At 37.0% G+C, this 27196-nt stretch overlaps 1 protein-coding gene across 11 annotated transcripts in view; it reads right to left on the minus strand.

The window, feature by feature from the left end:
• Positions 1–27196, minus strand: part of RAP1GDS1 (Rap1 GTPase-GDP dissociation stimulator 1) — a 97467-nt gene that overhangs the window by 15609 nt on the left and 54662 nt on the right. For 8 of the 11 annotated variants that reach the window (XM_040556712.1, XM_040556707.1, XM_040556709.1 and 5 more), the window contains 3 exons: positions 11618–11764; positions 3287–3415; positions 750–875 (listed from right to left, as the gene is read on the minus strand). In XM_040556712.1, the coding sequence (XP_040412646.1) occupies positions 750–875; positions 3287–3415; positions 11618–11764 (402 nt within the window). Of the gene's footprint in view, positions 1–749; positions 876–3286; positions 3416–6729; positions 6797–11617; positions 11765–13964; positions 25581–27196 lie in introns of those variants that run through there. The other 3 variants (XM_040556713.1, XM_040556714.1, XM_040556718.1) reach the window with 2 other exon arrangements.

A 27196-nucleotide genomic window follows, 5' to 3' on the forward strand; every position in this document is an offset into this window, starting at 1 on the left:
TGGCTGATTTATTGGTGCTGTAATGGACTATGAACGCTTCAGCCGATTGTGGTGCTCTTTCTGTTGTTTCTCAGGGATTACAGAACTACAACAGCCTCTTGCGAGCTTTAGGGGGAAAACGGAGTTCTCTTCATTTCACAGATAAATCTGCTGGCTACTTGAGAGAAATGACAACCAATAATAAGCTCCATCGAGTCTAAAATGTAACTTTTCAATCAGACTGTGCTCAAAACACAGGAGAAGAATATGGTGCTGAAGGAGAGCCAAACACTTACTAGTTCTACAAAATAGCGCTTCATAATTATTGTACATTAATTAATTACGTATTAATTAATTAATATGAAACAGAGGTGTGATAGTTAGTATTTCCTAGCATCTATCATGAGAAAATTATATAAAAGCTCTTATGGGCATCTTTGATATTCAGAGCATTTTGCAGACGAATGTGAAATCCTCTAAAAAGCTGCTTTTAATATTCCCACTGCTGTTACAGGGAAATCAAACATAACAATCATACAGAGAGTGAATCAGAGGTGGAATCCGCATCAACAATTTGTAGGCCCCTGTCACGTGCTCAGACAATTGACATTCACTTCATCTGAAACCGTCATCACAAAGATCAACCATGCAAACTTCTGAACAAAGCAGCCAGTTACTCTGCCTTTAGTCCCTAAAAAAGACAATAATATCCATTCCTTTACGGCATTTTGGTATAAAAAATACTGTAAGATTAAAATTAAAATTCTCACCGTTTTCTGCCAGGGGAGCCAGAACTTCAAAGATCATCTCTTTTTTATCATGCTCTATTTGTTTCTTGAACAGTTTCACAAGCTCTTCAGCAATGTTTGTGTAGGCAAACTGCTCTTTACTTGACTCTGTGAAGAAAAAAAAACAAACATCAAGTAAACAAAACAAATCAAAAGGTAGAACTATTTTCTCTCTGTTATGGTGTTTATTCAGTAAGATGATTAATAGTGCTCTTCACAGACAAGAGCAATAGACTCGTGCTTGTCACTAAATGAAAAAATATCTAATGCTTCTAAACAAACGTACTGACTTAATTATGATTAAGACTGTTTAAAAAATATCTATATATATGATCAAGGCTGTTGGGGCTGTTTCTGCCCCAGAGAATGTAAAGGTAGCTATAGAAACAGTAACGTTATGGAAATATATATGAAGTCTTTGATTACCCTCAGCTTAACAGGAAGAATCACAGATTATATACTGCATTTTTCATGGGAGAGATGAAGAGTCATACTGAAAGCTTTAATTTTATATGGTTTTGCACTGGTGACTTTTCCTTTGAAATCTGTATATGGCTGTTTTATACTGCGCAGATCACATAAGGCAGCTTTGCAGACAGGCTAGCTTGCTACAAGGAGGTTAGCCAGCAGATAATGGTTCTTCACACATTGTAGATTCAACAAAAGCATCTCCTCCTCCATTGCCTGCATCTTATTCTTCTTCACTGGCAGTTTTACAGGGGATGCAGATGGTAGAACTGGTGTTCTGCATTCTCCAGTTGCCACCTCCTGAGGACCATCTGTAGTTAAAAAAAACCTTCCAGCACCTTTGCTACTGCTCTAATGGATCGTTAGGAATTATTTTAAATGTAGGATTGACCAAGGACTGGGGATAAGCAGGAACTGCAGACTGACCTAGCCCCTTTTCCATACATCCCATTGTTGTTTTCTCTCTATATGTAAGACTGTGTAGCATATTCTAAGTGGATTTTTGACCTTTCCAGTATTTATAAAAGCACAACTACTACTCTCTATTGGGTTTTTGCCCATAAGAGTTTCATTTAATGTTTCTCAAGGGATCTGTGGATTGCAGTTGTCTTTTCTAAGTGATGAAAGATGACAACCTAACAATAAAACTCCCTGAAGTTACAAGGCAAAAATAAAATATTACAGTTACAATGCGATTGACTAAGCTTTTGCTTAAGGGAGATTAAAGTATTACAAGCTAAATTAATTTTGTGCCAATCTTATAGAACAAGCATTATTTTGCACCACCCAGGAACAGGAAGGGAAGTGGCTGCCATTGAGCTTCTTTCTCATGGCTCTTTTTGCTCAGCTGGACAGTGCTGGCTCTTCCCAAACAGGGAAAGGAAATGGCATTCTCAGCAAAGATATCATTTATTATATTTAATATCCGTATGGATTTAGTTGTGTTTTAGCAGCACTAGAGCTTCCAATAAATGAGTTGTATTACACTTTCTCCTGTGCAGACAGGATACACAGTGCCTATCTTGAAGATCTCTGATCTACTCATTTCTTTAGTGCTATTATGATGAGTCTTTCTGTTGTTGTTTTATTATGCAAACTTGCCTCCTGTAAATAAAGGTATTACGTGTGTGATCAGACTAGAGTAGATGAGGACATAATATTCCCTCTGGCCTTGAAAACTATGAACATACGTCACTTTAAATAATTTCATGCCTCTAAATAGTACTAACTCAAAGATACATTTTTCACATTTTGAATTGCTGAATGTCCTTTGAAATTCAGGATGATGATCCTAACTGCTATATTATTACGCTCCGGAGTAAATAAATAAATAAAAAATAAGAAGACTAGAATTCTACAAAATAGGTTAGCAAAAGAACACCACCAATGTAAAACACAAATGATAAAACGCAGGACCTAATAACCTGCTAGTTTACACTTAGTTTTCATTTACCAATGAAAATCAATGCAATTGCAAAGGCTCTGGATCAAAGCATGATCACAAACTTCAATTTAAATGAAGTTGTAAGTGAACTTTTTAAAAATACCATCTCTAGCTTGGTACTGTTCATGATTTATATATGCAAGTATTTAGTCTACTACATGTTAAAACTCAACACCTAACAGAATATTGTACAGGCAGATTTACAAACTGTGCCTGTCTCAGTTTCATTCAGTGATTTCCATGAGCCCAATTTAATCCTGATACAATGTTGTGGAGCTGCACCAGGATACATTATTTATATTATTAATAAATAATTCACTGTAAGTAGGAAATACTGCTCAGGAAATACTGTTGGTGATTTAAAATGGGCCTAGTTGCATTGAAGAACATTAACATAAAACATAAGGTGTACTAAGTACCCAAATAAATTTAAGTTACTGAAGGAAAGAGACAACTATGGGTTTTAGAGATAAGCAGAAATTGCTCGCTTTAAATTTTGAATGTACCAGAAGGAATGGAAGAAGCATCAGTGCAAGACTTTTGTTATTCTTAATATTTAACTTTAAGAAAATTGGATGTAAATTTGAGATTAATATTGTGGACTTACCAAGTTCTGCTAAATTGCCAAAAGCAACAAGGCACATCTCTGTCAGAGCTGCATTTTGGCAATGAATACCCAACAATTTCACTAACGTAGGAATAACACCCATATTGATAAGCTGTGACTGCAGGGTATCTACATAAAAAGAAAGTATAACAGTGAGTTAGTATTTCTGTTTGTAGTATTATTCTTTAAATCAAAAAAGCATTTTTCACACAAAGCAACTTCTAGCCTAAGCAGCATTAAAATGGCTGTCTCCTCTACACTAGGATCTGGTCCAGACATGGGATATGGACTCAGAATTCCCCCTTCCCCTGGCAATGGGACACCTTCCCAGAATTATTCCCTCCTGCTCTGGTGGTTAGGTATTGTGAATTATGCAGCTACTGGTCCTTTTGTGGTTCCTAATATATGTTGGGTTTGATTCTTAGCTGACTGAGACTGACTGAAATCAAACAAAACTACATCAGTGAAAAACTTATTTATCTGAGAGCATGGTTCTATATACTGTTATCTCTTAAAGATCAAAACTGGAAAATTAAAAGTAGAATGAATATAAACTGGTACTGAAATAAACATGAAAAGTTTTATAAACACAGGAAGTCACAATGTAGATTATGAGGAGCTTGAGAAAAAAGAAAGTTTAATAAAGACAAAAAAATGGAAGATTTAAGAAAAGTCCTTAGAAGCCATTCTGATAATTTCTTGCATAGGATGAAAGTTTATAGTATTTACAAGTAAGAAAGTTATTGCTCCTAGATGTCTGCAAATAGAAAGGTGCTTTGATAGTTAGGCAGAAACATGATTGTTTTAAAGGATTATTTATAACCATATTTTCTCTTACACATTTTACCTATAACATAGCAAAGAAGAAAAACATTGTTTCACAGTTGAGTAGAATGAAGCAGACATGAACACACCAGATGTTAAGTAATTTTCCTAAGCATCTTTCTTCCTTTATTTCTAAACACTTTAACTACGTTTAAATGTTATAGACTCAAAAGATAAGGATCCAAAGCCCAGTGAATTCAACAGAATTCTATTACTTTGTTTAGCTTTGGATCAAGCCCTACAGGGGGAATTATTATTATTATTTAAGGAATTCATTCTGAGCAGCTGAAATCAGTTGGAGTTTTTACATCTGTGGAATCAGAGCCATAGAAATTGCAATTTTTATAGGGAGATAAAAACATCTTGCAACTGAAGTCTAGAGAATTTAGTATTATCTGATGCTCTCAGAAACCTCTTTGCCTTCAAGATTCTGCCAAGTGCATTTGAAATTTTCATGTAATTAAAATTATGAAAAGATTTTGGAATGTTTAGTTCATTTATATTTAGTAAAAATACTTTTTGAATAGTCATCAATTTGATGCATTAAATAAGTAAATGTTGCAGTTATTGCAGGTTATTGGGGATGAACAGGAATCCTTATGGCTTGATGTCTTCAATAAAACTGTATTACTTACCAGTAACTGAATTTTCCTTTTTTTTGGGGGGGGTGGGAGGGTGGGCTGGGGGTATTACCTCTTCCACAGATTCATGGTCTTTAGAGAGATTTATGAGAACACCACCTCAGACATCAAAGAGCTGTTGAAGTTGTCAAATTTCAGGTAAGTACAAATTGCACTAGCGCATGCATTGAATGCCATTTTACCTCCAGCAGACGTGTGAGTCACTACAATGCCCTCCTACTTTGTTCCAAACTGAAAAATCTAAGTCTTAATAGAGAAACTTGGGGGGGGGTGGGGGTGGGGAGCTGGAATGGTTCTTTGGAGAAAATGATTGTGTAGGAGAACTCAAGTTACTGGTAAATAATCTGTTTTTCTCCTTGATTTGTGATTGTCCCCTGCAGACGCTTAAAAATGCTGAAGGAAAATTGGTAGTCATGGAGAGTAGGAGAACAAAGACACAAACCACAAATGCCATAGAAAATTACGTGGAAAGAAGTTGCTTTGTTACTAGACTATGCCTTTAGTCACTCTAAAATCACTTCATCCAACTCTAATGGACAAAGAGAGAATCTCTTTGAGTAATCTCTATGGGCTTCACTTGGCAAAGCATTCTGACACCAGAAACACAAACTCTGTACTTTGAGCAGTGCTTTTTTCTGCTGTCTTTCTCTTAACACAATAGATACAAAAAGTCTGGAGGAAAAGATGAGTGGAAAAAGGGAAACCATATCCAACCCTGAAAGAAAAAAGGAATCTTAAGAGCTAAATGGAAGGATATATTGTTCAAGAGTGCATTGCTTTAAGGGACTCTAGAAATCCCTAATAGGAAAAAGGAAGAAGAAAATATACCACGAAAGAATAATTGTACTGGTTTAAAAGTCAGGTGTTGCATCTGACTCCATACCAGAGTTATTTCCCTGGTGTAGGACTGCACCTGAGCACAGGAATGGCCTACAGTGTAGGAACGGGATATCAAGAATTGCCAGTAAGGGAAAATTCAGGCACTATCGATACCTTAGCTGTGGTAAGCAGGATATATTTTCTCCTCTGACAAAGATAGGACAACCCTGCGAGTTACAAAGCTGCACAGGAGGCAAAACCTTCAAAAATGTAAGGCCGCCAGCAGCTATTTGCCATAATTAAGCCTGGGCTTCCCATACAAATTCTGAATTTGTATTTTATATCTGTCATTATCACCAATAGAAGGCTCTTTCTCTGTTAAATGCAAGAGCAAATTCTATTAAGGGTAAACTTGCAAAACTGCGTTTTCCTGATGAAATATTTTCTTTCATATTGCTTAATGGAAAAAAAAAAGGAAAGTAATGCTGGGGGGAAATTGTAGACATCTTTAACAAAAAGATTCTTTCATCTGAATTTTGCCCCTATGTGATGCCCTGAGGTAAATGAGTGTAGCATGAAGTTTGAGGAGAAAAGCAATAGGGTTCTCACCGGTATGGAGACCTGCAGCACTTTTTAGTTTGGAGAAATTAAAAACATTGGAATGGTTCAGCCTGCAGAACAGAGACCAGCAGCAACTCTCAGGCTCTCCTGTGAAAGAGCACGGACTGGGTAACCTGGAATAACCGCGTAATGTCAACCCTTCACTGCATGAAGTGTTAGGGCCCTATTAGAGCAGGAGACAGTCTCAGGGGAAATATGAATCCATCCTACAAGAAGTTGCCTGATGCAGGGCTAAACTAAACCACGAGGTCCGGCAACATCGTGTCTCAGGATGAAACAACATTTCTATCAGCTTCCTAAGCAGAACTTGGTGCATACTGAATAGGAAGCATAAAAAACCGAATGCCTCTTCTGAATTTCTGACTTAAAGCTAGAAAAGAAACTCTCTCAAATTTTACGCCACTATCAAATGTTGCGCTAGTTAGACGCCTTCGTGTTCTCTCGGGGAAGAAAAGCACTGATAGTGATGCTGCACAGATGCATATACAGGTAGATAAAAGGCAATCAATACATGCGCCAGCACAAATAATTACCTACCTAAAACTTGAATTTCAATGGCTCCATGTCCTTCGGTGACACACATGGAAACTCCAAAGAGTAAGATCTGAGGAGAATATCCCAAATTGAGAACTTTATTGGGGGCATTTGAATTCAAAATGCTGATTTAGGCTACTGTTTGATTTTGGACAGAATTTCAGAAAACAGCTAGTCATTTTGTGTTTTATCAGTAACAGTGATTATATCACTAATGTTTTCTACAAATTGGTGACATAAATTCATACCCTAAAAAAAACAAACACAACTGCTTGTGACCCCCACATCTATGTTAAATTAAATCATCATATAACATACCTCACTATCATTAAAAAAACAAACATACTTCTTATCTGCTTTTACATGCTTTAGATTACTTTGCATTTAAGTATATTTAGGACTTGAAAGCATGCTAAACATTTTTAGCTGTGATGTAAATGAAACAAAAACCACGGCAAGCATGAAAATTAGCAAAGGTAAGTCTTAGAAGGAAACGTTGAAATATTGCTATTAGACCGTGATCGTGGTACCATAAATCTCCCTTTCAGTCCTTGTGTATTTACGTAGCTTCTGTAGATGGTAAACATTGCAAGACAGTCCCCAACATTCATTCCATTCACTAAGAGTTTTGTGAGAATAAGAAAAGCTTGGCAGTTGTATGATTTAATATCGTAATTTTACATTTTACAAAGGCACTGAATGAAAAAGACAACTTTGACAGACTAAAGTTTAATATGAAATGAGATGAGAAAGTAATCTATAAACAGACTTTTTCTTTATATATCCATATGTAAATATATACATGTACTTTCACACATGCATACTGTATCCAGTTGACTTCTGATCTACAATTTGACTACCTAAGAATCCAATTGACCTAGTTCTTCTATCCATTTAAAAATGCTTTTGTGATTTGTTTTGTAAGTCTCAAGAGACAATTAGCTGCCTTATACACCGATCCCATTAACTTGTAAATAGTCTTAGGTCACACGATTATGAGATCTGCAGAATAACTACTCATGTCACTAGCTCTTTTACATGACTATTTGCATGTGATTATTAGTTTTATTAGTTATTAGTTTTTCACTCTTTATCCAAGCCTGCTTTGCCTCTTGCTCTTAAGCAGATTCGTAGCTATATAGAGACTGTATGTACCAATATGTCCTCAGAATAGAAGTATAACAACACACTGATCACATCAAAGGGTGCCAAAACAGCTGTTTTAAAGCATAGTTGCTCTGTTCCCTAAAGAAAGTTTGCATGGCTTGACAAAGAAAGAATTGCTACAGGCTTTTGTCAAGACTTGCTTCTTTACAGAAATTATGCCACGAGCAAAAACATTCACAAACACACTTGTCTCATTCCTAGCCATACCTGCAACTTTGCATTTTATGAACTAATAATGGAAAGTAGGGATGAGCTATTTGAGTCTGACTGAAAACAGGTATTAAAATACGATTAAGACAGACAGGGTCAAGATAATCCTAGGCTGAGGACAAAGGGATGCATCCCATAAAAAATCCCTCTGATTTCTAGCAATGCAATTAAAAATCAACACTTTTTTTTTAAAGCTTAAAAGAACAGGAAGAGATGCCAAAGCCAAGTTTGTTCTGTTAACATTGTAGCACCTAATGAAATGATAAGATACCAAGGAAGCAAACGAAGGATCGAGAGACAGCAGGCAAAAATAATTCCAGAACACGAGCAGATGGCACGAGAACCTTACGAAGGAAATCTCAGTTTTAAAGCTTAGACAACAACGTTATGAATGGAGTTACAATTGCAAGCTGAGCATCCAGAACTAGTACAAGATACAAGAATGCTAATTTGCTCTGGTTAGGAAAAGAAAATATTACTTGTAGCTGCGCTTTAGTTGCCATTTTGGTAAAATTCATGTGTGGTAAATGCCCTATGCTAGTTCAAAAACACGAAGCACTCTAGAATGAGTCTCCAGTGTTTAAAAAAAAAAAAAAAAAAAGAAGGTAGTTTATAGCTATTAAAAATAAAGTAGTCACTACTGGAAAAAGAGGGCAATTAGTAGACTGAGAATAGTGAGCTGTTTAGAATCAAATAAACAATTTATATGCTCTTTGCTCATAAAATGCTAAGAATTAGAAAATATTAGGGTGTTCACAGATAATTAAACACAACTAAACCAAATACACCGTAATCATCCTTATGGGGATAGCTAGTGCAACTTGAAAGAGTGTGAGTCATTAAAAGCAGTAAAAGAATCTTCAAAGTCCCCACCTGCAACTTTGTTTCATAGCATGCTAAGCAGGGAAAGATTAGAGAAACAATAAAACAGAAGGTAGAAGTGCTATTTCAAAGACTGAAACACTTCCTTCTCATGCTTCCAGTATTCTTTTTTATTTTTGCCCAATTTGTTTCCATAACTACAGGCAAAACAATCTGGGGCTCTAGGATGCAATCTCATACTTCTCATCTCTCAGTAAAACCAATACAGTGTTTATCTTCTTCGTAGGTAACATGGGATTGAGTTTTTGCACGTAAATCCTGAAAACAGTATTTGTTAATCTGTGCACACAATTCACTGTCAGGGCAATTTGAGTTTGCTTCTTTAACAGGTCAGTAAAGAACTGGAATTACCTAGCATATGATCCACCTGACGCGCTGCAATATGTGGAAGTAAGCGCTTTTCTTGGGCTTACATTTGACACAGACTGTTGTACTGAACATACAATATGGTTTGTAGGGAGTATTTTCAGAGCAGTTCACAACTGTGCTACAGCTGTACCTATGGCTCTTAAAACAAATCTGGCAAGACAGGCCAACTACCTGTCTCACCACGCACATGTTCCTGAGCCTTCTTATTAAAGCTCTTTTTTTTTTTTTAATTCAGAGTTTAATTCAGTTGTTGCCACAGCTGGTGGGCAGACTCACTGGCCACAGTGGAACTACAGGACCAGAGAATACACAGCATACCCATGGGTGCTGGGTGCCTACAGAAAGGTCCTTTACAGAGACCACCAAGTACATGGACTGAAAGTGAGGATTTGGAAAGTCCCCAGCATTCCTCCCTGATGTGGTGGTGGGACAGGGCAGTGGTCTGCAGCCAGAATCAGGAACTGGGAGTGTTTCTCACTTCTGACACCGCTTCAGTAGATCCTGCGAGCATTGCATCAGTTTGTTAGTTCGTGTGAGATGAAAAGCTGTCATTTAGCAGAGTAGAGAGCAGCTAGTGAATCCTCCTATTTGACACTGAACTATACAACTGCTTTATAGATTGCATCAGAATAAGCTATCTTACTAGATGGGATAAGTCATTTACTCAATGTTCTTAACAGTTAAACTGTTATCTTGGAGATTTATCTTTAGTTTACCTAGGGAAGATTTGCTAGGAGCTTGGTCACTGAAGCAAAACTGATGCAGTATCTCTACACAGCACTTTGGGACTGGTCTGTCTTGAGCTATCAAATATACTGGATGCTTATTAGTCTTAATGCAGAGGATTGTGGCAGCTTATAGGTGAGAAAATCTATTTGCTCAAAAAAATTTAACAAATAAAGAAAATATGGAGTTAACTATAAAATTCAGAAAAACGTGATACACAGACATCAAGCAAAAAAGTTCCTGAAAACTATGAAATAAAGGAGCTAGAAAGTTGTTATTTGGTGAAGAAGGCAGAAGTACTGTAAACAAGTATTCTTGGATAGTACTAGGAAAAGAGGAGAGAAAAAGAACGCAAGAACAAGAGAAAGAAATGAGACACATACAGCAGTGATATTTGGAGGCAGGAAAGTAACACTAAGAGCTGAGAGCTCTGGAGAGATGGCACAGAAAACACACAAGGAAAAGCTATACCAGAAGAGATGGTAAAGTAGATTAAAAATTCATAGAGTACAGGTCAAAAAAAATTAAACCTAAGGACCTTCCTCAAAAGCAGAAGAGTTTGGGAGACACAGGTTTGGAAAGTGAGTTACAGCAACTGATAAATTACAATGGTAAGTAGCTAATACAGAAGCTATTTCTTCCTATGATAAAAGACTACAAATTAGGAAATGGGTATGATTGAAGAAACAATGTGATTAGCTGACTACATTTGCAATCTGTGCCATTTCAAGTTGGGAGAACAGCCTCTATTCAGCTTTCTACATTTCTCCCCATTTTCTTAGAAATTCCAATTTAGAAAAACCTGAAAAATATGTGAATGCTATAAAATGTGCCTTGGCATATTACCACACTTGCATGCTTGCAAGCTAGGTACTAAAATAGCAGTATGTTTGTACAAGTACCGTAGAACAGTGTTTTCACAGCCTCAGTGGTCAAGGATTTCTCACTTAAGCTACTATCTTGGATTTTTGTCCCAGGCCCTAAACACCTCTACTTAATGTGATAAAGAACATCCACTTATAATTTGTAGGCACAGAATACTGTTAGACATAAACATAAATTATTCCCCATTTATATTAGATGAAAGTAACATGGTTTTGTATACATTTCTCACAGAGAAAAATGAACTGTTTAGCGTATTTACTCCAAATTTCAACAGAAGAATACCTGGGACAAATCAGTATTATAGTGTCACTTGATACTAAATGAAAAAGAGGACTTAATGTAACCATCTAGTTTACTTCTGCAAATCTGTATTGCTTTCAGACACAAGTAAATTCCAAATGTTGACTTTAAATCTGTATATGATTTGCTATATGAATTTGCCTCAGGAAGATAGTATTTTTGGAACATGACTTTACTGAAATGGAAAATTGTATATATGAATTGAGTTACTCGATCTTTTTAAATAATTTAGTGTTAGTTTCCACAACATAAACCTACAGTTGACTTTAACGCTTATCTTTTTTTTTTTTTCCCCTCTTTTGATGGGGTTGTTCTCCTGGTAGACATAAAGCAAGTTTTTGGTGTTGTTTACCATTCTCATTGCTATAGTTCATCAGCATGCCACAAAAGACAGTCAAGAGCTTCTCACTGGCTGGATCTGTCTTATTGCACAGTGACCTTATATGGTCTACTACAATATGTGCACCACCTGCATGGTCAACTGCGTTCCTGCCCTCATCTGTAAAACAAAGAGTTACATTAAAAAAAAATGAAACCAAAACCCACCATAGAGTCCCAAACATGACAGTAATTATACAAAGCAAGTTCTTTAAACAGTGAAGTGATTTCTCCAGTGTTGTCAAATTCATCTGCAGAGATGCTCAAGGGCCAGCATTTAGTGCAACAGAGCTAGGAAAGTGAAAACATCTACAACAAAATGGATTAACCACTTGGCACTAATACCTTTGTAAAGAAGTTTAGTTTGAGGCAGAGCCCCTGAAGCTGATAAATAATATTCTGATTCACATTGGATTATGCAGAAGAAGGTGCTGAGCATTTTGCAACGCCTAGTCCATACATCCTTATGGCTTTGTGGATCAGGTAAATTGCTCTTACTGTTATGCAGATTGAGAAATCAAAATATAGAGAATACACCATGAGCAATGGGAGACGGGGAAAAAATGGACAAAGCAGACCAGAGGTACTAGTTTTCAGTGAAAAACTCTGTTCATGCACTCAGTCTGCCACACAGAATGTTCTTCGTACTTCTATACCTGGAATTTAATACCATGATCAGATTCTTTTTGTATGGCTAAAAGAAGAACTCACTCTGCATCAGCAACAGACTACAGCGTTGAGGTTTCATAAATAACACACCATAATCTTTGTATGGAACTCTGTACAACAAATCCAATTTGATTTATCAATGTATGAATAAAGGAAAAATTGGCTTTTATTACAGTAATCAACAATACCGCTTCCTTTCCCAGCGGGCAGTCAGCAATAGACCTAGTCAATAACCTTAATTGCATGGCTTCCAAAAGGAGAGCTTTCCAAATGAGTTACAATTGGAACCAACTCAAAAATCTGGATGAAAACAAAATCTTCAGCGGAAAAAAAAAAAAAAAAAATCACTAAAGGTAGAGTTAGAGGGGAAAAAAAAAGAACAAAAAACCAACACCCTCCCCTCCCTTTCTTAATGGCCCAACAACAGATCTCCTCTTTCCTTTGCTATTCAGCACTCTTATCATACTCCTCTCTCCCTTGGACGCTTGGAGGTTGACATACTGAGGTTTCCTAGTTCTACAACGCATTCAGTATGAAAACCAAGGTTACCCTCATTAATGATACAATCTTCCACTACGAAGCGTTCCAGAGCTCTGTAAAAAAAAGTTTCTAAATCTTCCAATTCTTGTCAATACTATTTATAAGGGACATATTATACCTCTTATACCCCTTGAGTTAGGGAGAGAGAACTATAGTGTGTATATACACATAAAGGGGTATATGCAGGGACTTCAGATAATTTGCTGAGTGGAGTTGGAAGGGAAATTCTTGGTGTATCTTAACTATTATATTTATTACCACAGTCATAAGCATTTTGCTGAATAACCATGAAATCAGACATGCAGAAGAGGAAAAATGTCATTGCCATGATTGTCTCCACCTCTGATCTGCTCAGGACGTTCAAGGAATGTGATTCGCTTCAGGTATGTATATTTCAGTTTGAAAAATTAGAAACTGGAATCTATTTATAGCCAAACAAACTGGAACTTTGATCTTTAAGGTCCCTTCCAACCCAAGCTATTCTATGATTCTATTAAATTCAAGGTAAGCACTTCTGTGTCAAGGATGGAGTGTGAAAAAAGGAAAAACATGAAAAAAATAAACCTCTCTCATTCTTGATGCAGTGATAAACTAAGGCATAATGCTGAAGTGAAATAAAATTCTACAGCATAATATAGTAAGACAATACAGTTGTTCAGATTAAGCACTTATGTTTATCAAATCAGTAGAGAAAAAATAAACAAATAAACTTTCCTTTAATACTCCAGCATACTGTTTTATGTTTCTTCATGTAGAACTCTTTTTGATTACAAAAGTTATGCAATTACATGATTTTGTATTTGACTCACCTCTTTTGTGAGTCAAAACAAAACAGAATCACCAATTCTGGATTAAATAGACCAAACATCATTCTCAAATTATTATAATGGAATTAAAGTCAGCAAACTAAAACCATGATAAAATTAAGCTTGAGATAAAAATCAGGTGTTGAGCTAGTTTCCATGTCTTGGTATGGAACTGCATATAAAATATTTAAACAACAAATAATATAAAGGTACAGTCTGACGAGGGTTTGGAAACAAAGGTTATAAATAAGTAAATAAATAATAACACACACAAAAAAAACCCCAGTTACAAGCCAAGTTCCTTACCTGGGTGGAATTTGGCACAACTCCACTGAAAATAATTGTGTAGTAGTACCTTAGAACAACTGAAGATCTGAACTCACACATCCTTCTACTTCCATTCTCTCTCTGGTTTGTCAAAGAAGTTGTAGATCAAGAACTGCTATGTTTTAAGTACATGGTACTCTCTCACTTCAGACGTATGATAACATTTTTACCCACACAATATTTTCATTAGGCAGATAATCAGCTTCCACTGTACCAACAGCATAACTAAGGAGGAAAGAGTCAGCAACAAATCTCACTCCAAGAAACAGTCTGTCTGTATAGAGTACTCAAAAAGTAGGAACTTCAGGATTCCTCCCAGGTAGGTGGCAGGATATAAGTGCCAGTCTTTGACATGACTGCATAAGCTGGTAGATTAAAGTAGGAGAGAGACCTTAATTGAGTTTGTTGCTGTACCTCTTTCCCATGCTAGAGCTCACCCTGTGTAGCTGCTTTTTTACCCAACAAAGCTGGGTAAAGAGCAGACCTGGGCTAGCACTATAATTAGGATCTCCTGGTGCTGCCTTCATATGCCCAAGAGGATTAACTCAGCTTGTTAGTGCAGGGCCACAAAGAATCCTGCACCAGGTGTAGGAGGAAGATTCTGAAGGTCCTGACTACCCACTCCACGCTCAGGCTACGACACCCCATTGCATCCCCAAGCAAAAAGTGTATTTCTGACTCAGAGTGCTACACGTACTTATTATGGACTCGCTTCTCCCTGCTCTATCGCTAAGAAACAGATTTTGCATACAAGAATACTCACCGAGTTCCAAATCATTTACAGTCAAAACAAGACCACAGCATGTTGCTGTGTCTTGTTCTCAGTCCAACTATTACCTTGCAGTTCAGCAGCTCTATGAACTCCCACACTTAAAGTACTTCCAGCCTCCCAGAAGCTGTGTTGAAGTTTTTTTTTTTCTGTGACCTTTTAAAATAAACATTTGCTATTCCTATGAGATCAACGTTTGAACAGTTAATAAGCATTCACATTTCTACTTAAAAATGTTTCTCTACAGCTCACAAAGGGCAATGCTGTTGTATTATTTTTTTTTAAGTACGCATGATGCCATTCAAAGATGCCAGAGTGACAACAAGCCAGGAGACCAGAGGGATGTTTTTTTCCTACAAAGAAATGTATAGTGAGATTTATTATAGAATAAGTTATTTCCCCAATGTTATTTAGTCCAACCCAACATAACTATCTCAAAGAATTAGTACAGTCTTTTTTTTCCACCCTTAGTTGCTCAGTTTTATGCAAAAATGGGTTTTAATATGGATTATCAAATTACTGTGACTGATCACATGCCTCCCATGCACACTCTTGTCAAATTTTGCCATGGCCCAGTCACAAGTGATCTAAGGGATGCCCCAGCCAAAGAGCAAATTATTTTTAATGCGTGACTAGGAGATTTTTAAAACTCAGCCACGGGGACAGGAGGAAGTGTCTCGTCCACCTGTTCCTCTTGAATGTCACCTGGGAAGATGTGGCAGCCTAAAGCCTATTTCTCTAAAGAATCTCAACCTTTCCTCACCGGTGTTTGGTTTCTTCAGGACCCATGCTTGGCTCTCCTCCAGGCTGGGACTGTTTGTCAGTGGGGGAGCTGATGTAAATTAGGGCCTACAGGAGTTCAGCCTTCATTTACTGAAAAAAAAAAAAGAAAACTTTTCCAAGATGAGAGGAGCTGGTGCAGCCATTTCTCCAATCTGATCATGTCTTTGTTTTCACACTGCAAAGTATGTTTATCTTCTGTGCCCACCCTCTGCTCATGTGATTTGTCTGTTCTTCATTCAAGTATATGTACTGTAGAATGTTTTTGCTCCAAGAATGAGAGACCCTTAAAAAAATACAAAGAGATGTTGCCATACAGATACAGTATGATCAATATGCGTAACTAAAATAATATGTTATGTTAGAAATTGTTTTCCTATGCATTAACATGCTTTCAGGTATCTGACAGAGCTGCAGCAATTCAGATGCAGTTTGTGAGTCTGAACTTGTACTCCCAGAACTCTTAATGTCATGAATTTTGAACAGCTTCAATTTGCTTTTCCCAAGATGTGTTTGCATCATTTTCCCTTGAGCTTTCTTCCCTGGTTTACTAAACCTTAAAACTAACTACTGGATACTAAAAGATAACAGGAAAAAAACATAAACAAACCTACAGCTTAAAACATGAAAATGATGTAAACCATGAGCTATATACAGCTAATGAATTATTTCTAAAATACATGCACCGGCACTTTGATTTTTGTCACTACTCTGAGGCAATTATTTCTGTAAACACAGTGACATCAGGCAAAGGCCTCTGCCATAAGACAGACAGATATCAGAAAATATTTTTGCAAATAGCTCATCTAAATGCTCTTTTATCTAAACCCTAAATTAGCTTGCTGCTTTCATATTGGGCCTATTTTAATATGAAATTTAGTAAATTAAGTAAAAGCACAGAAAATTATGTTTGGTGTAGTTATGTACTGAAGGGTTGTTTGAAAGCTTGTTCATTTTTTTCCTCACAAAATAAGGTAAGATATGAATACTCCATATTACCTTTGCCTCTTATACCTTTACATCATGAATGGCCACAGTGCCATTGCTTTCCAAACAGTTCTTTCCCAAATCTTTGTTACCGTATCTCCATTCTGAAATCCAAAATTTATGATTCACAATAGTATTTCAAATATAATGGCATTTCTCTGTAGGGGCCTTACATTGTTTTGCAGACTTGAAACACAGAAAATAGATTTAACCTTTAAAAAGTACCAGAAATCACAAATTAGCAAGTTTTTATAATGTTTACTATAAATGTAGGTTTCAAAAATGCACCTATTTCTCAGATAATCAGCTAGAAAACTATTTGACAGCATTTCTTAAAAATAATCTTTTGGGCTTTAAATTTTAAGATTTGGTTTTTGAAATGTTTTGGTTTCGTCTTGCAACTGGAAACCTGAATCCTCTCTTCTCCAATTCATGTGCTCCAAAAGTTTATTGGCATAAATAGTTGCACTGAGTTAAGTGGTGCAACTTGGTGAGGGAAAGCATGATGTGTTAGATAAAGGTCCCTGATTTGCATAAACCAAGCTCCCTGGAGAGTAGCTTTGGGGTGACATGGAAAATATTACTTTTATTTTAAGCATTAATTTTAAAATTATTTTCCTCTGCAATTGGGTGTAATGATCAAATTATTTAATTTTTATACTGCTATTTTCACTGAAGTGCTTTTCCTGAAGTGCTTCTCCTTTATTGCATTTGGCTCCAATCTTTGTGACCAAAATATTGCTTAGACTGGACCAGTATTTTATGGAGAATATCTTCTTTTTTTTTTCTTAAGATAAATTAATTTGCAGTAGCCCAAGGAGGGGGAAAAAAGAGTTCTTTCTACATGCTCTATTTTTAATTTATTTTTCTACTTTTTTAAATTTTTTTTAAAATTAGGGCCTAATTGCATGGCTCTTCTTAGTGTACATCTGTTCCTGGTGCTTATTCTTTCACCTGAAGTCATAATCTTCTGTGACATCAAACTAGCTGCTGCAGAGGAAGTTATGATGTGACATTCAGAATACTATGACTATATATGGGGAAAAAGCAGCAGGAGCAGAACTCCAAAGGAAGAGAGGTCCTGCTTACATGCTCTCTTGCTCTTGCTCTTTTTCCCTTTTCAATAAGAAAATAGAAAAAATTATCAGAACAAAACTCTTAAATTTTAGGGGCAAAGCCTTACCTAATGCAAATCCCATTTTCTATGTAGATGTTAGGAAAAAAACATTATCACTTGTGTTACCTAGAAGTTTACTATTTTTTTGCTATGTGAACACTGTAAAGGTGGAACTTTTAATGCAATGCTGACATTCAATTTTAATACTTGACCCTACTGTTTATTTTGAATCTGTTTGTGTATGCTTTTTAAAGCAGTGGATTCTGGACCCTGTAAATTCTTTGACTGCAGGACTACAGCTACAACCCCGTTGCAGAACAGAGAGCAGCATTACGTTGACCTTATTTTTTCAAGGAAAGCAAGCTTCATGTAACTATATTGCATTGTTGTTACAGTTTGCTGCTTTTTCCATATCTTCTGTGCACTTGCCTACAAGCAACAGGGCATAGCAATGCTGTACTTTGAGATTCATTTTTTAAGGATTTGAAAGATCAAATTGATTTGGGGTTGCTCTTTCTTGTTCTGAAATTCCTTTCCCTTTATTTAATTCCTTCAGGAATTAGTAGAATTTGATTACCAGAAGTACAATTTTGTTATAATTGCTTACTGATTAAAAATCAATCAGTATAGCCCTAAATTTTTTTCCTTTATGAAGAAAAAAATCATCTTGAATTAGTCATGCTTGCTGCAAAGATAAGTAGAACAGTCTTGTAATTGGTCGATCTTATATTGCTGCTATCTATCCTTGGCCCTAACTCCAGCTTCACTGAGGGTATTGTCTCAGAATTGATTGCTAAAATAGGTTAAGAGTAAACTAGAAATGCAAACAGAGAGCTGTCTTTTAATATAGTGTCTTCAAGGACTGAAAATAGCATTGGTCTTTCTGGATAAAATTGTTTCCAGCATATTTGCTGGGTAATGAAAACTGAAGCAGCAGCGTACAGGCCCCGAGGCTGCTACCAGACACACAGCTTTGAAAACCTGGTTCAGTTTGGGCAATGCACTGACAGATGATGGATGAAAAATCTACTAAAAATGAACTGTCAGGTGCTCAATAGCACGTATTCAACTAGTTTATTCCAGCAAATAAGTTTTAAAAATTTTGTATTCATATGGAGATCTAGCAGTATTTTTAGAAGACTCCCTATAATATGTTAAATGAATGGACCATAGGATATCAATACTAACAAGCCTTCATCTTTCCTGTGGAATATCACAGGATTTCTTTTGTCTACAGGGTCAGGAGTGTGGCTGAGTGTTTGAAGGGACAGGTAAATGTGCCAATAACACAATGTCCCTAATGTTCCACTGGTGCAACAACCAAGTGCAAGCCAGTTCAAATCCTTGATTTAATTAAAAAAAAAATTGCTTGATTTTCATATTCCTCTTCTGTCAGATGGATACAAGAAAAATCATGTGTTTCTTATTTCAGACAAAAGAATGGTGATAAATTTATTGTTCAAGACTTTTCAATACTTCTCTTCCAGTCAAATTCTGCTAGTGAGCCTGAGATTTTGATGTAACAGAAGAAACTTTCTTTTTTTCAGCAACAAGACATAAAATACTACTAGTCACAGTATTGGCAAGCAATTTATCCTGAGTCCCAGTGAGATTTTAAGGTGTAGTAATTTTTACTAGTAAATTCTATTAAAAAAAAAAAGACAGAAAGAAACCAAGCAGTATGAAAAAGTTATAGTAGATATACGAAAGACAGGCAAAGGCTCTGCGTGCTGAATGCAGCACTTTCCTCTGCCTTCCTTTCCACATGTAATGCTTACAGCAGATTCCTCAGCTGATTTTATAACTCTATGCAACTCCAGAGTCATTTCATTGCAGCCAAACAATTTTTTCTAGGATTATGAGAACATTAGTCAGAACTGAAGCCAACCTATGCTTTTTGTTTCGTACAGCATGAAATAAATCATGGAATCCAATTATACAATAACGCATCAGGCAGTTTTTCTACAATGGCAGGTAGGGATTTATAGCATCTCATGATATTAACAGAATAAATCTGCACGCATCAATTAATTTAGATTTTTTACTCCAGGGCCTTGGATGCAATGATGTCTCTCAGCTTCATTTGCCCGAGAACGAGGGTGTGAACAGAGCAAGGCACGGTCAAAGGCTGGTACAAGGCAGAGGCCTTCTGCTGGGTGCTGCTGAAAGGAGCCTGGCAAGGTGCTTAGCCTGGCATTGTGCAAGGAGCAGTACTGAGAGCTAAAGCTTGAAGGAGCTCTGGTTCTCCCACAAAGCAGCTAGAGAAGCAGACTCAGAAAGCGTGTGGCCCATGGGGATTTGGAATAGGTTGGGAGAAGCCCAAGAGGCAAAAAGTGAAACCAAACAAAAAAATCCCACACCATAAAGCATATTTGCAGATCCTACGAAGCCCTGGGAAGAAAAGAATTACTCAGAGACGTGAGAAAGTAACAAGTGGCCCTGGAAACTCGGAAAAGCTGGGAGGGAGTCTTGGGTGTGAGGCCAGTGCGATCCTTGCCCCACAGCATGAAGCCCCAGGGAGCGGCAAGATCCGGCCTTCTAAAGCAGCTTCAAGAAGCAGCTTGTGGGCTGGTGACTGTCTGAGTACTGCCTGCACGAGGAGCTGACCAGCGGGAGATGCTTGTGTCTCAAGGGATGAGACCATTAAAGTTTTGTTTTAGGAAATCGTTTACCTCCTTAGCAGAAGGCAGCCCCCCGATTTGACTTGAGGGCAACTAGCAAAGCGCTACGACTGCAGAACAGCCCACACTAAGAGGCCAGGTGTCAAGGTGTCATTGATAAATCAACCGGACACTGTCTCAGGGAACTGAATCTTTTTCACAGAGATGTGAATGCTGCTGTAGACAGGGCACTTATGGCACCCACCCTGATTCCTCAGGCCATTCGGCTGGCTGGACAGCTATGCAGATGGTCAGCAGTCTCAGTACCAAGGGGGCTCAAAGACCAACTTTCTATACCCCTTCTATGACAGGAATACAGCTTTGTTTTTAATGCTGATGATCTTGTTGCTATCTGTAGTCTTACCTAACCCTCTGCTGCATCCAGTCTTCTGTCTTGTATCAAATACTTAGGCTGCAACTTCCTCTGATGGGCACAGTCTCTTGATTATCCCAGTTTCCAAAAAGTATTATAAGAATCTTCTGACCGAACAGAGTCCTGATACCCTGGCTGAGATATCCAGGAACTTTACTGCATCAAGGGATAGACTGTATGAATACAATTCTTGGCCACTAATGTCCAATTTGTGTGTCCAAGAGCTGCACAATATTCTTTAGATATGGATGAAACAAATTTAATTGAATTTAAGTGGTTTGCATATTATATATTGACTAACTGTTGTTATTGCACTGTTTGGAACATTGTATAAAACCAGGTAACTGTGTAGCTATCATGTAAACAACTAAAAGGCTTGGCTTCTACAATATTATTCATGGTGCAGTGTTGCAAAAATCTACAGAAGTGGATCCAAGAGTGCAAAGATATTATATTCAATATTGTTATTTTAAAAGCTATGATTATATAATTAGACTGAATTAAAACACAATGTTAAAAGGAGAAGAATGATGTTTGTAAGCTTAGCAAAAACAAGCAAACAAACTCTTACTTCCCAATTACAAATACACAATGCTTAGCGAAGATGCTAATACATTCTTTCTTCTCTTTCCCATGCTAATTCAGCTGATGTTTTCTACTATTGCTAATTTAGTGATAGTTGATATTTCTGGTCAAATAATGGCTACTTTTCTAACATAGAATAAACTAGACTCTTTGGCCGTATCTAGACACTCAACTAATAAACTGTTTTCTGCAGTGCTTGCTATGGAAACACCTTCTATCCCTTTTTTTTTTTTAGGTGCCTCTGAGCCTGTTGGAGTATGAGTAATAGACAAACTTCACAGTTGGTGAATAAACTGCTGGAGGGAGGTACAGGTAAGGAATTGGAAAAAATCTGCTGTAAAATTTTTTTTTCCCATGTGGACTGTTATATTTTGGCTTAACTCGTGAGAATTTTGTTACTTGCTTATAGAACATAAATTTGAAAAGAGTAATAGTCTGAGAATGAGAATTCATGTTTTTCTTATCACCTCTCAAACGGCTCTTTCCAATGGTCTAGGAAGATTCTCTCATTCTGATTCCATTTTGGCCAGCCATAAAATAAGTAAATCAGAATGATATTGTTTAATAGTTTTCTAAGAACATTCATGATTAATCACTGATAAGTACTAAATATTACTGTGAAAATATGTGTTGGCATGCATATGGTATACTTAGTTTTTAGCTAATGCAATGCTTGTACTGCTGAGGCTTGGAAAAAATACTGCATTATTGTGTACTCTTAACTTAAAAATGGTGTAGTTTTCTAAGACTCAGACATGCCTTACAGAGGACAGATCTAGAGGCAACACAGTATTGCTGTGCAATGAAAACCAGAATTTTAAATCTCTGTAAGCTGCTCTAAACAATCAGTTTTCAAGCAACGAGTTAAAGCCTCTGGTCTCAATTTCATGACGCTGCTTCGGAACCAGCTTAGTAGCTGGTATTTGCATTTGGTAGGATCTAGTACAAAGAAAAGTGAAAGACTGTGCTACAATGCTGCCTGGCTGCATGAATCAGGGTGACCTTCATAAAATGATTAGCCAGTACTGTGCCACTATCAACACCAGTTGTGTTCTAGGATTCTGCTGTTTTTCCATATGGTACTGAGAAAGATTATGCCATTTTCCAAAGAAAAATGAATTTGATTTGTTTTCAGTATGTTTAATTGTTAAGTGACTGGTTTTCAGCTGCTTTGAATCCTGAAATTATTCTTGTCTCCTGAAAGATATATGTAACTGTACAATTTAGTTTCTTATTTTTTGTACATAGCCTTCCTTCTGAAAGAGGTCTGTACATCCTTATAGGATGGGCAGCTGAGTATACAGAATTTATTGCACATGTAAGTTATTTTTAACTCAGGTGGTATAATGTTCATGGTTTGGTGTTAACGCTGGGATCAAGACAGATTTGGATCTATGTGAAAGGCCATACAGGTGAAATACATCAAGGAGTCTTGCCATCAATACAGTAAGACTGGGTAGATAACAAAGAAATGTATGGCTTGGGAAATGAGAAAAGGATCCAGTAAATTTCCTGCAGAAAAGGAAGATAAGCAGCTGTCAGCTTTATAGAACAAGTTGGCATTTTTAGTTTCTTTCCAATTCCATAGCTGTTTATATCATGAAGTGTGATTGGTGAGAACATGAACTCATGCTGGAGGTTTCATGTAGAAACAAAGGTCTGAATGGGCACAAATAGTAATTGCTCTGAGGTTCCCTGAAGAGGTCTCCAAGCTCCACCATTAATATGAATTTTTTGGAAGGGCAGAATGGGAAATTTTCCATTTCCCTTTTAAGGTATATGGAGAGCTTATTTCACTTTGAAAGCTTTCAGAATATTTGGATGCTTTGAACAGCAAGAAGGAGTTATTTCATAATGGGTAAGAGCTTAATCCAGTCTCAGCTGAAGTCAATCTGAATGTCTCCCTCTGGTCTGTATGAATCAGGCTCTAAATATCTCAGCTTTTTGCCTCCTCTTATAATTATTGCTTTTATAGTACGATTACAGTAGGTTCTACAGTGTGCTTAATGTTGAATAAAGGAAAATAGTTCGTCAACCAGTAAATTCAGAACTGAAGTGTGTAGTAACTATCTGTGGAAAGATTACTGAGATTAAGATAGCATGCATATCACAAACTTAATAATAAAAATATTGTGAGGTTATCATCTGCAAAGGAAATATTGCTGTTTTAATGTAGCATCAGTTTCCATTAAAATTCTTGACTAGAATGCATCTGGTTGGCCTGATTTATTATCTACAAAAACTGCACTGGTGTGTGGTGTATAAAAGTAGGCTACAGAGCTGGCTACAGCCAGGCTTTTGTTTCTCCTGTGGATCTTGCAAGAACACAATCCTAATTCCCAAACTGTAGGCTCAGCCTCCCTTTCCCCAAGCACTCAACCTGTCACACGAGTCAAGTCAACAGAGTTTTCCTAGATTTGTGGGAAAGAAGCCAGCAGAGCTGACGCGTGTATTAGCCATCAGGCTGCTCACGAAGTGATCACAAGCTGCAATTGGGATATGCTGTTCTTTATCTTAATATCCTAACTGCCAGGGCTGATGGTAGCAAATCACTTTTAGGCTTTATCTGTAGCTGAATTAACCATTATGCTCTGAGTCACAACATTGCTTTTTGTAGCAAGAACCATGCTATGTTAAACAACCTTTCCCAAACAATAGGAATGAGATCTGAATACTGCATGTGGAACCAAGATGCAGGGGGAACTCAGAAGACTTTTGGAGGTATGCCCTATAAATCTGTAACACCTGTACATCTGTAACAGCCCCAAATGAACAAACTTATTGAAGAAGCAGCACTAGTGAAAATGGGATGGGGTTTTGGAAAGGAGAAAAGTAGAAAGGTAGCTATGATTTATTTCACGGAGAAAGAGTGGCAAGGCAACTAGAAAGATGGGTCTTATGGGCTGACTGGACAATGCCTAAGAATTTAGCTTTGCTTGTAAGCAAAAGAAGTAACTGGTGGTTAGAAGGAATGAGTGGGCTAGGATCTTCGCACCTAGTAATGTAGTTCAGGCATAATTCTGTTCCTGAGCAAGGCTATGGAATCCACTGTCTGGGGATACAGAAGTACAAGTGACTGTGTTCAGTACATGATGTAGATAAAGTGGGAGAGAAAGCAGGATGGAGAACGGAGAGATCACATCTCCATTTCTTTGCTTGGAACTTTCTGTTATGACTAAAATTTGGGGGATGAGGTGTATGTGGCATTATTAGATAAAGCAGGCAGAGCACTTACAGGCTGTACAGGAACATGCAGTAATGTATCTGTTCTTAAATCGTAGGACAGCACTGAACAGTTTGCATACTGTGATTGCTCCTGACTTAAAATCTTTTTGGCTGCCTCAATTGTTTCTTTCATCTCTGCATATAAGAGGAAGGCTGGGAGACTAGAAGCCTCATCAGTACTAACAAAGCTTCCTTCTACTCTGCTTTGTAATTATGTTTTCCCGTATTCTTGGCGTTCAGAGGCTCACATAAAGCAGATCTCTTCACAACATAAATGCTTTAAAAAGGGCGCTCTCAAGACTGCTTGGAATAAATTTGACCTATTTTCCCTCTTTAACTGTTTACAAAATGCATTTAATTACCTGTGTTTTCTTCCCTGCTCAAACAGTTTATTCAGTATAATTTTAGGGGGCTAACACTGTCCACGTGTACCTCAAATTTAATGGAGAAGAGAATCTGTCAGTAAGTCAACAGGTTTCCATTTCACGTTTTCTGTGAGGAGGTGCATCTATTCAGTAAGGTCTCTGGTCAGCACATGCCTAATTCCCCTTTTTCTTTGTGGAAGGATACTAAACCTCTTCTAGCACTGGGATTTAGCAATGAATTACCTTTTCTGCAGCAGAAATGTTGCAGGAGTAGTTCCTTATGTGGTTATGTAGAAATGGCCTTGCCTTCATGAAGAAACTCAGGCATCTGTGAACTCTGAGAAACCAGTGCCATTTTCATTTTATCAAGAGAAAAGTATCAGGGAATTGTCCTCCTCTGGAAGGGCGCTTTTTTGGGTCCCCATACGAAAAACAGCCCACAGCTTCCATCCTGCTCTGTGCAGACTTTCCTCTAAAATAAAGACCTGATTAGCTCCTTTTCACAAAAAGTGTCACTGAACAAAATGATATATGCTTGCTTGGATGAAATACAGGATAACTGGGGCTTTCGATAAATAGGAATGCAGCTATGAGCTATTCTATGTGGGCTTGATTTCAGAATTTCAGCCTAACAGTGATTTAGGACTTAAGGACCTTCTTCATTACTGCATGCATTGTAGAAGTTGTAGGGCGGTAGACATGAAAAATCACTTGTGTATATTGTAAAATAGAGTCCCTGAGGTATTCCACGTTTCTATGAGAGCCCCATTTATCAGAGGGGTAACACATGCTTTTGTCTCAGTTGAGAAGAAAAAGACTATCTGTACATAACAATATCTGTGATTAGAAATATTGTCCTCTACACCTTGTCTTTGTTATCCTTTAAAGCTCTTTGTTACGGAAAAATCATTTCTATATAAGTAAATAAGTCATAAATGAGAATATACTCAATTTTATAATAATAAACACATTGAAAGTATTCATCTTATGTAAGATCCCAGGATAGGTTAACTACAGAATCATTACTCTTTAAGATAACAAACAAAACAAAGCAAAATGGGGTGGATGTAATAAATAAGCACTGTAAATAGCCTCTTCCACTTAAATCTAGGATGCTAATCTTGATTTTTGTGATGTCTTATTACACTTTATTCATTATTCTCATTTAAATACACAGGGAAGGTAGCAACTGTCCTCCTACAGGAGCACAGCAACACATGGCATACAGAACACACCACTGTGCACTGTAGATTTTAACAGCATCTGCTTTGTTCCATGGAAGAGCGTAACGAGGCTTTCACAAGTACAGCAAAGAGCATCACAAGTACAGCTTTCCCCTACTGTGTAAATCCTGCACTGTAAAAGTCAGCATCAGCAGTCCCCAATACCTGATTCTTCAAAACCAGTATTGATGTGGCTTTACTGTATTTCATGAAACATGTGGGTTGAACAAGAATGATATGAATAGTTACGTAGCTTTTACTAATATGAAATAAACCAGTGCCACCTGGGACTGAGGTTTACATCATATATGACCCTGAAATAAAATTTAGTAAGTAAATTGTTATGGAAAGCTCAACAGCTTCTTCTTGAAGTTTCCATGGGGAAGCAGGTGTTCAGTTGATTGGTCACCTTAAATAAAACCCTAAATGAAAGAATTAAACATTATCATCCTCAAGCAGTAGTTGTCTGTAAATGGAAATGCCAGCATGAAAAATCTTATTAACATCCCTGAGGTCAAAGACAAAGTAATTTAAAACAACATAAAATGCGAATTTCCAAACTAGCTTGAAAAATGTATTAAGGAAGAGCCTACTAAAAATTTATTTTTTTAAACAGACAGTAATTCACAATAGTAAAAACCTTTAGTAAATGCAAAATATACCACAAAGAAAATCTCTTGCCATGTGACATAAGACACTAAATCTGAAGATACTAAAGTCCTTATGCAATTTCATTTCCCATCTGCAGACATCCATAGGCTTCTAATAGCTTCATATGAATATAAAGACATGGAGTCACAAGTGCATTTCAATTTGCTAATGCCTGACACTGCAATATTTATTGTGGCCAAAAAAAACCTAAAAAGTAACCAACCCCAAATCCGAACTATCAAAAATATCAGTATGTAATCTTGGTGCAATTGATTGGCCACTTCAGAATTTTGAGAATCAGCAATATAGTTTAGGCATCCCTCTCACCCACATATGTAGCTCTGCACATCTTTGAGACTGGTTAAGATATACATATTCCCTTCTAACTAACCCCCTATGACTCTATTTGAGACTAATTAGCCATTCAGGACACTGTATATGTAGCACCTGGTCTTTGAAAAACTAGTTCATTATGT

This window comes from Cygnus olor, chromosome 4 (genome assembly GCF_009769625.2).
Source record: "Cygnus olor isolate bCygOlo1 chromosome 4, bCygOlo1.pri.v2, whole genome shotgun sequence".
NCBI lineage: Eukaryota > Metazoa > Chordata > Aves > Anseriformes > Anatidae > Cygnus > Cygnus olor.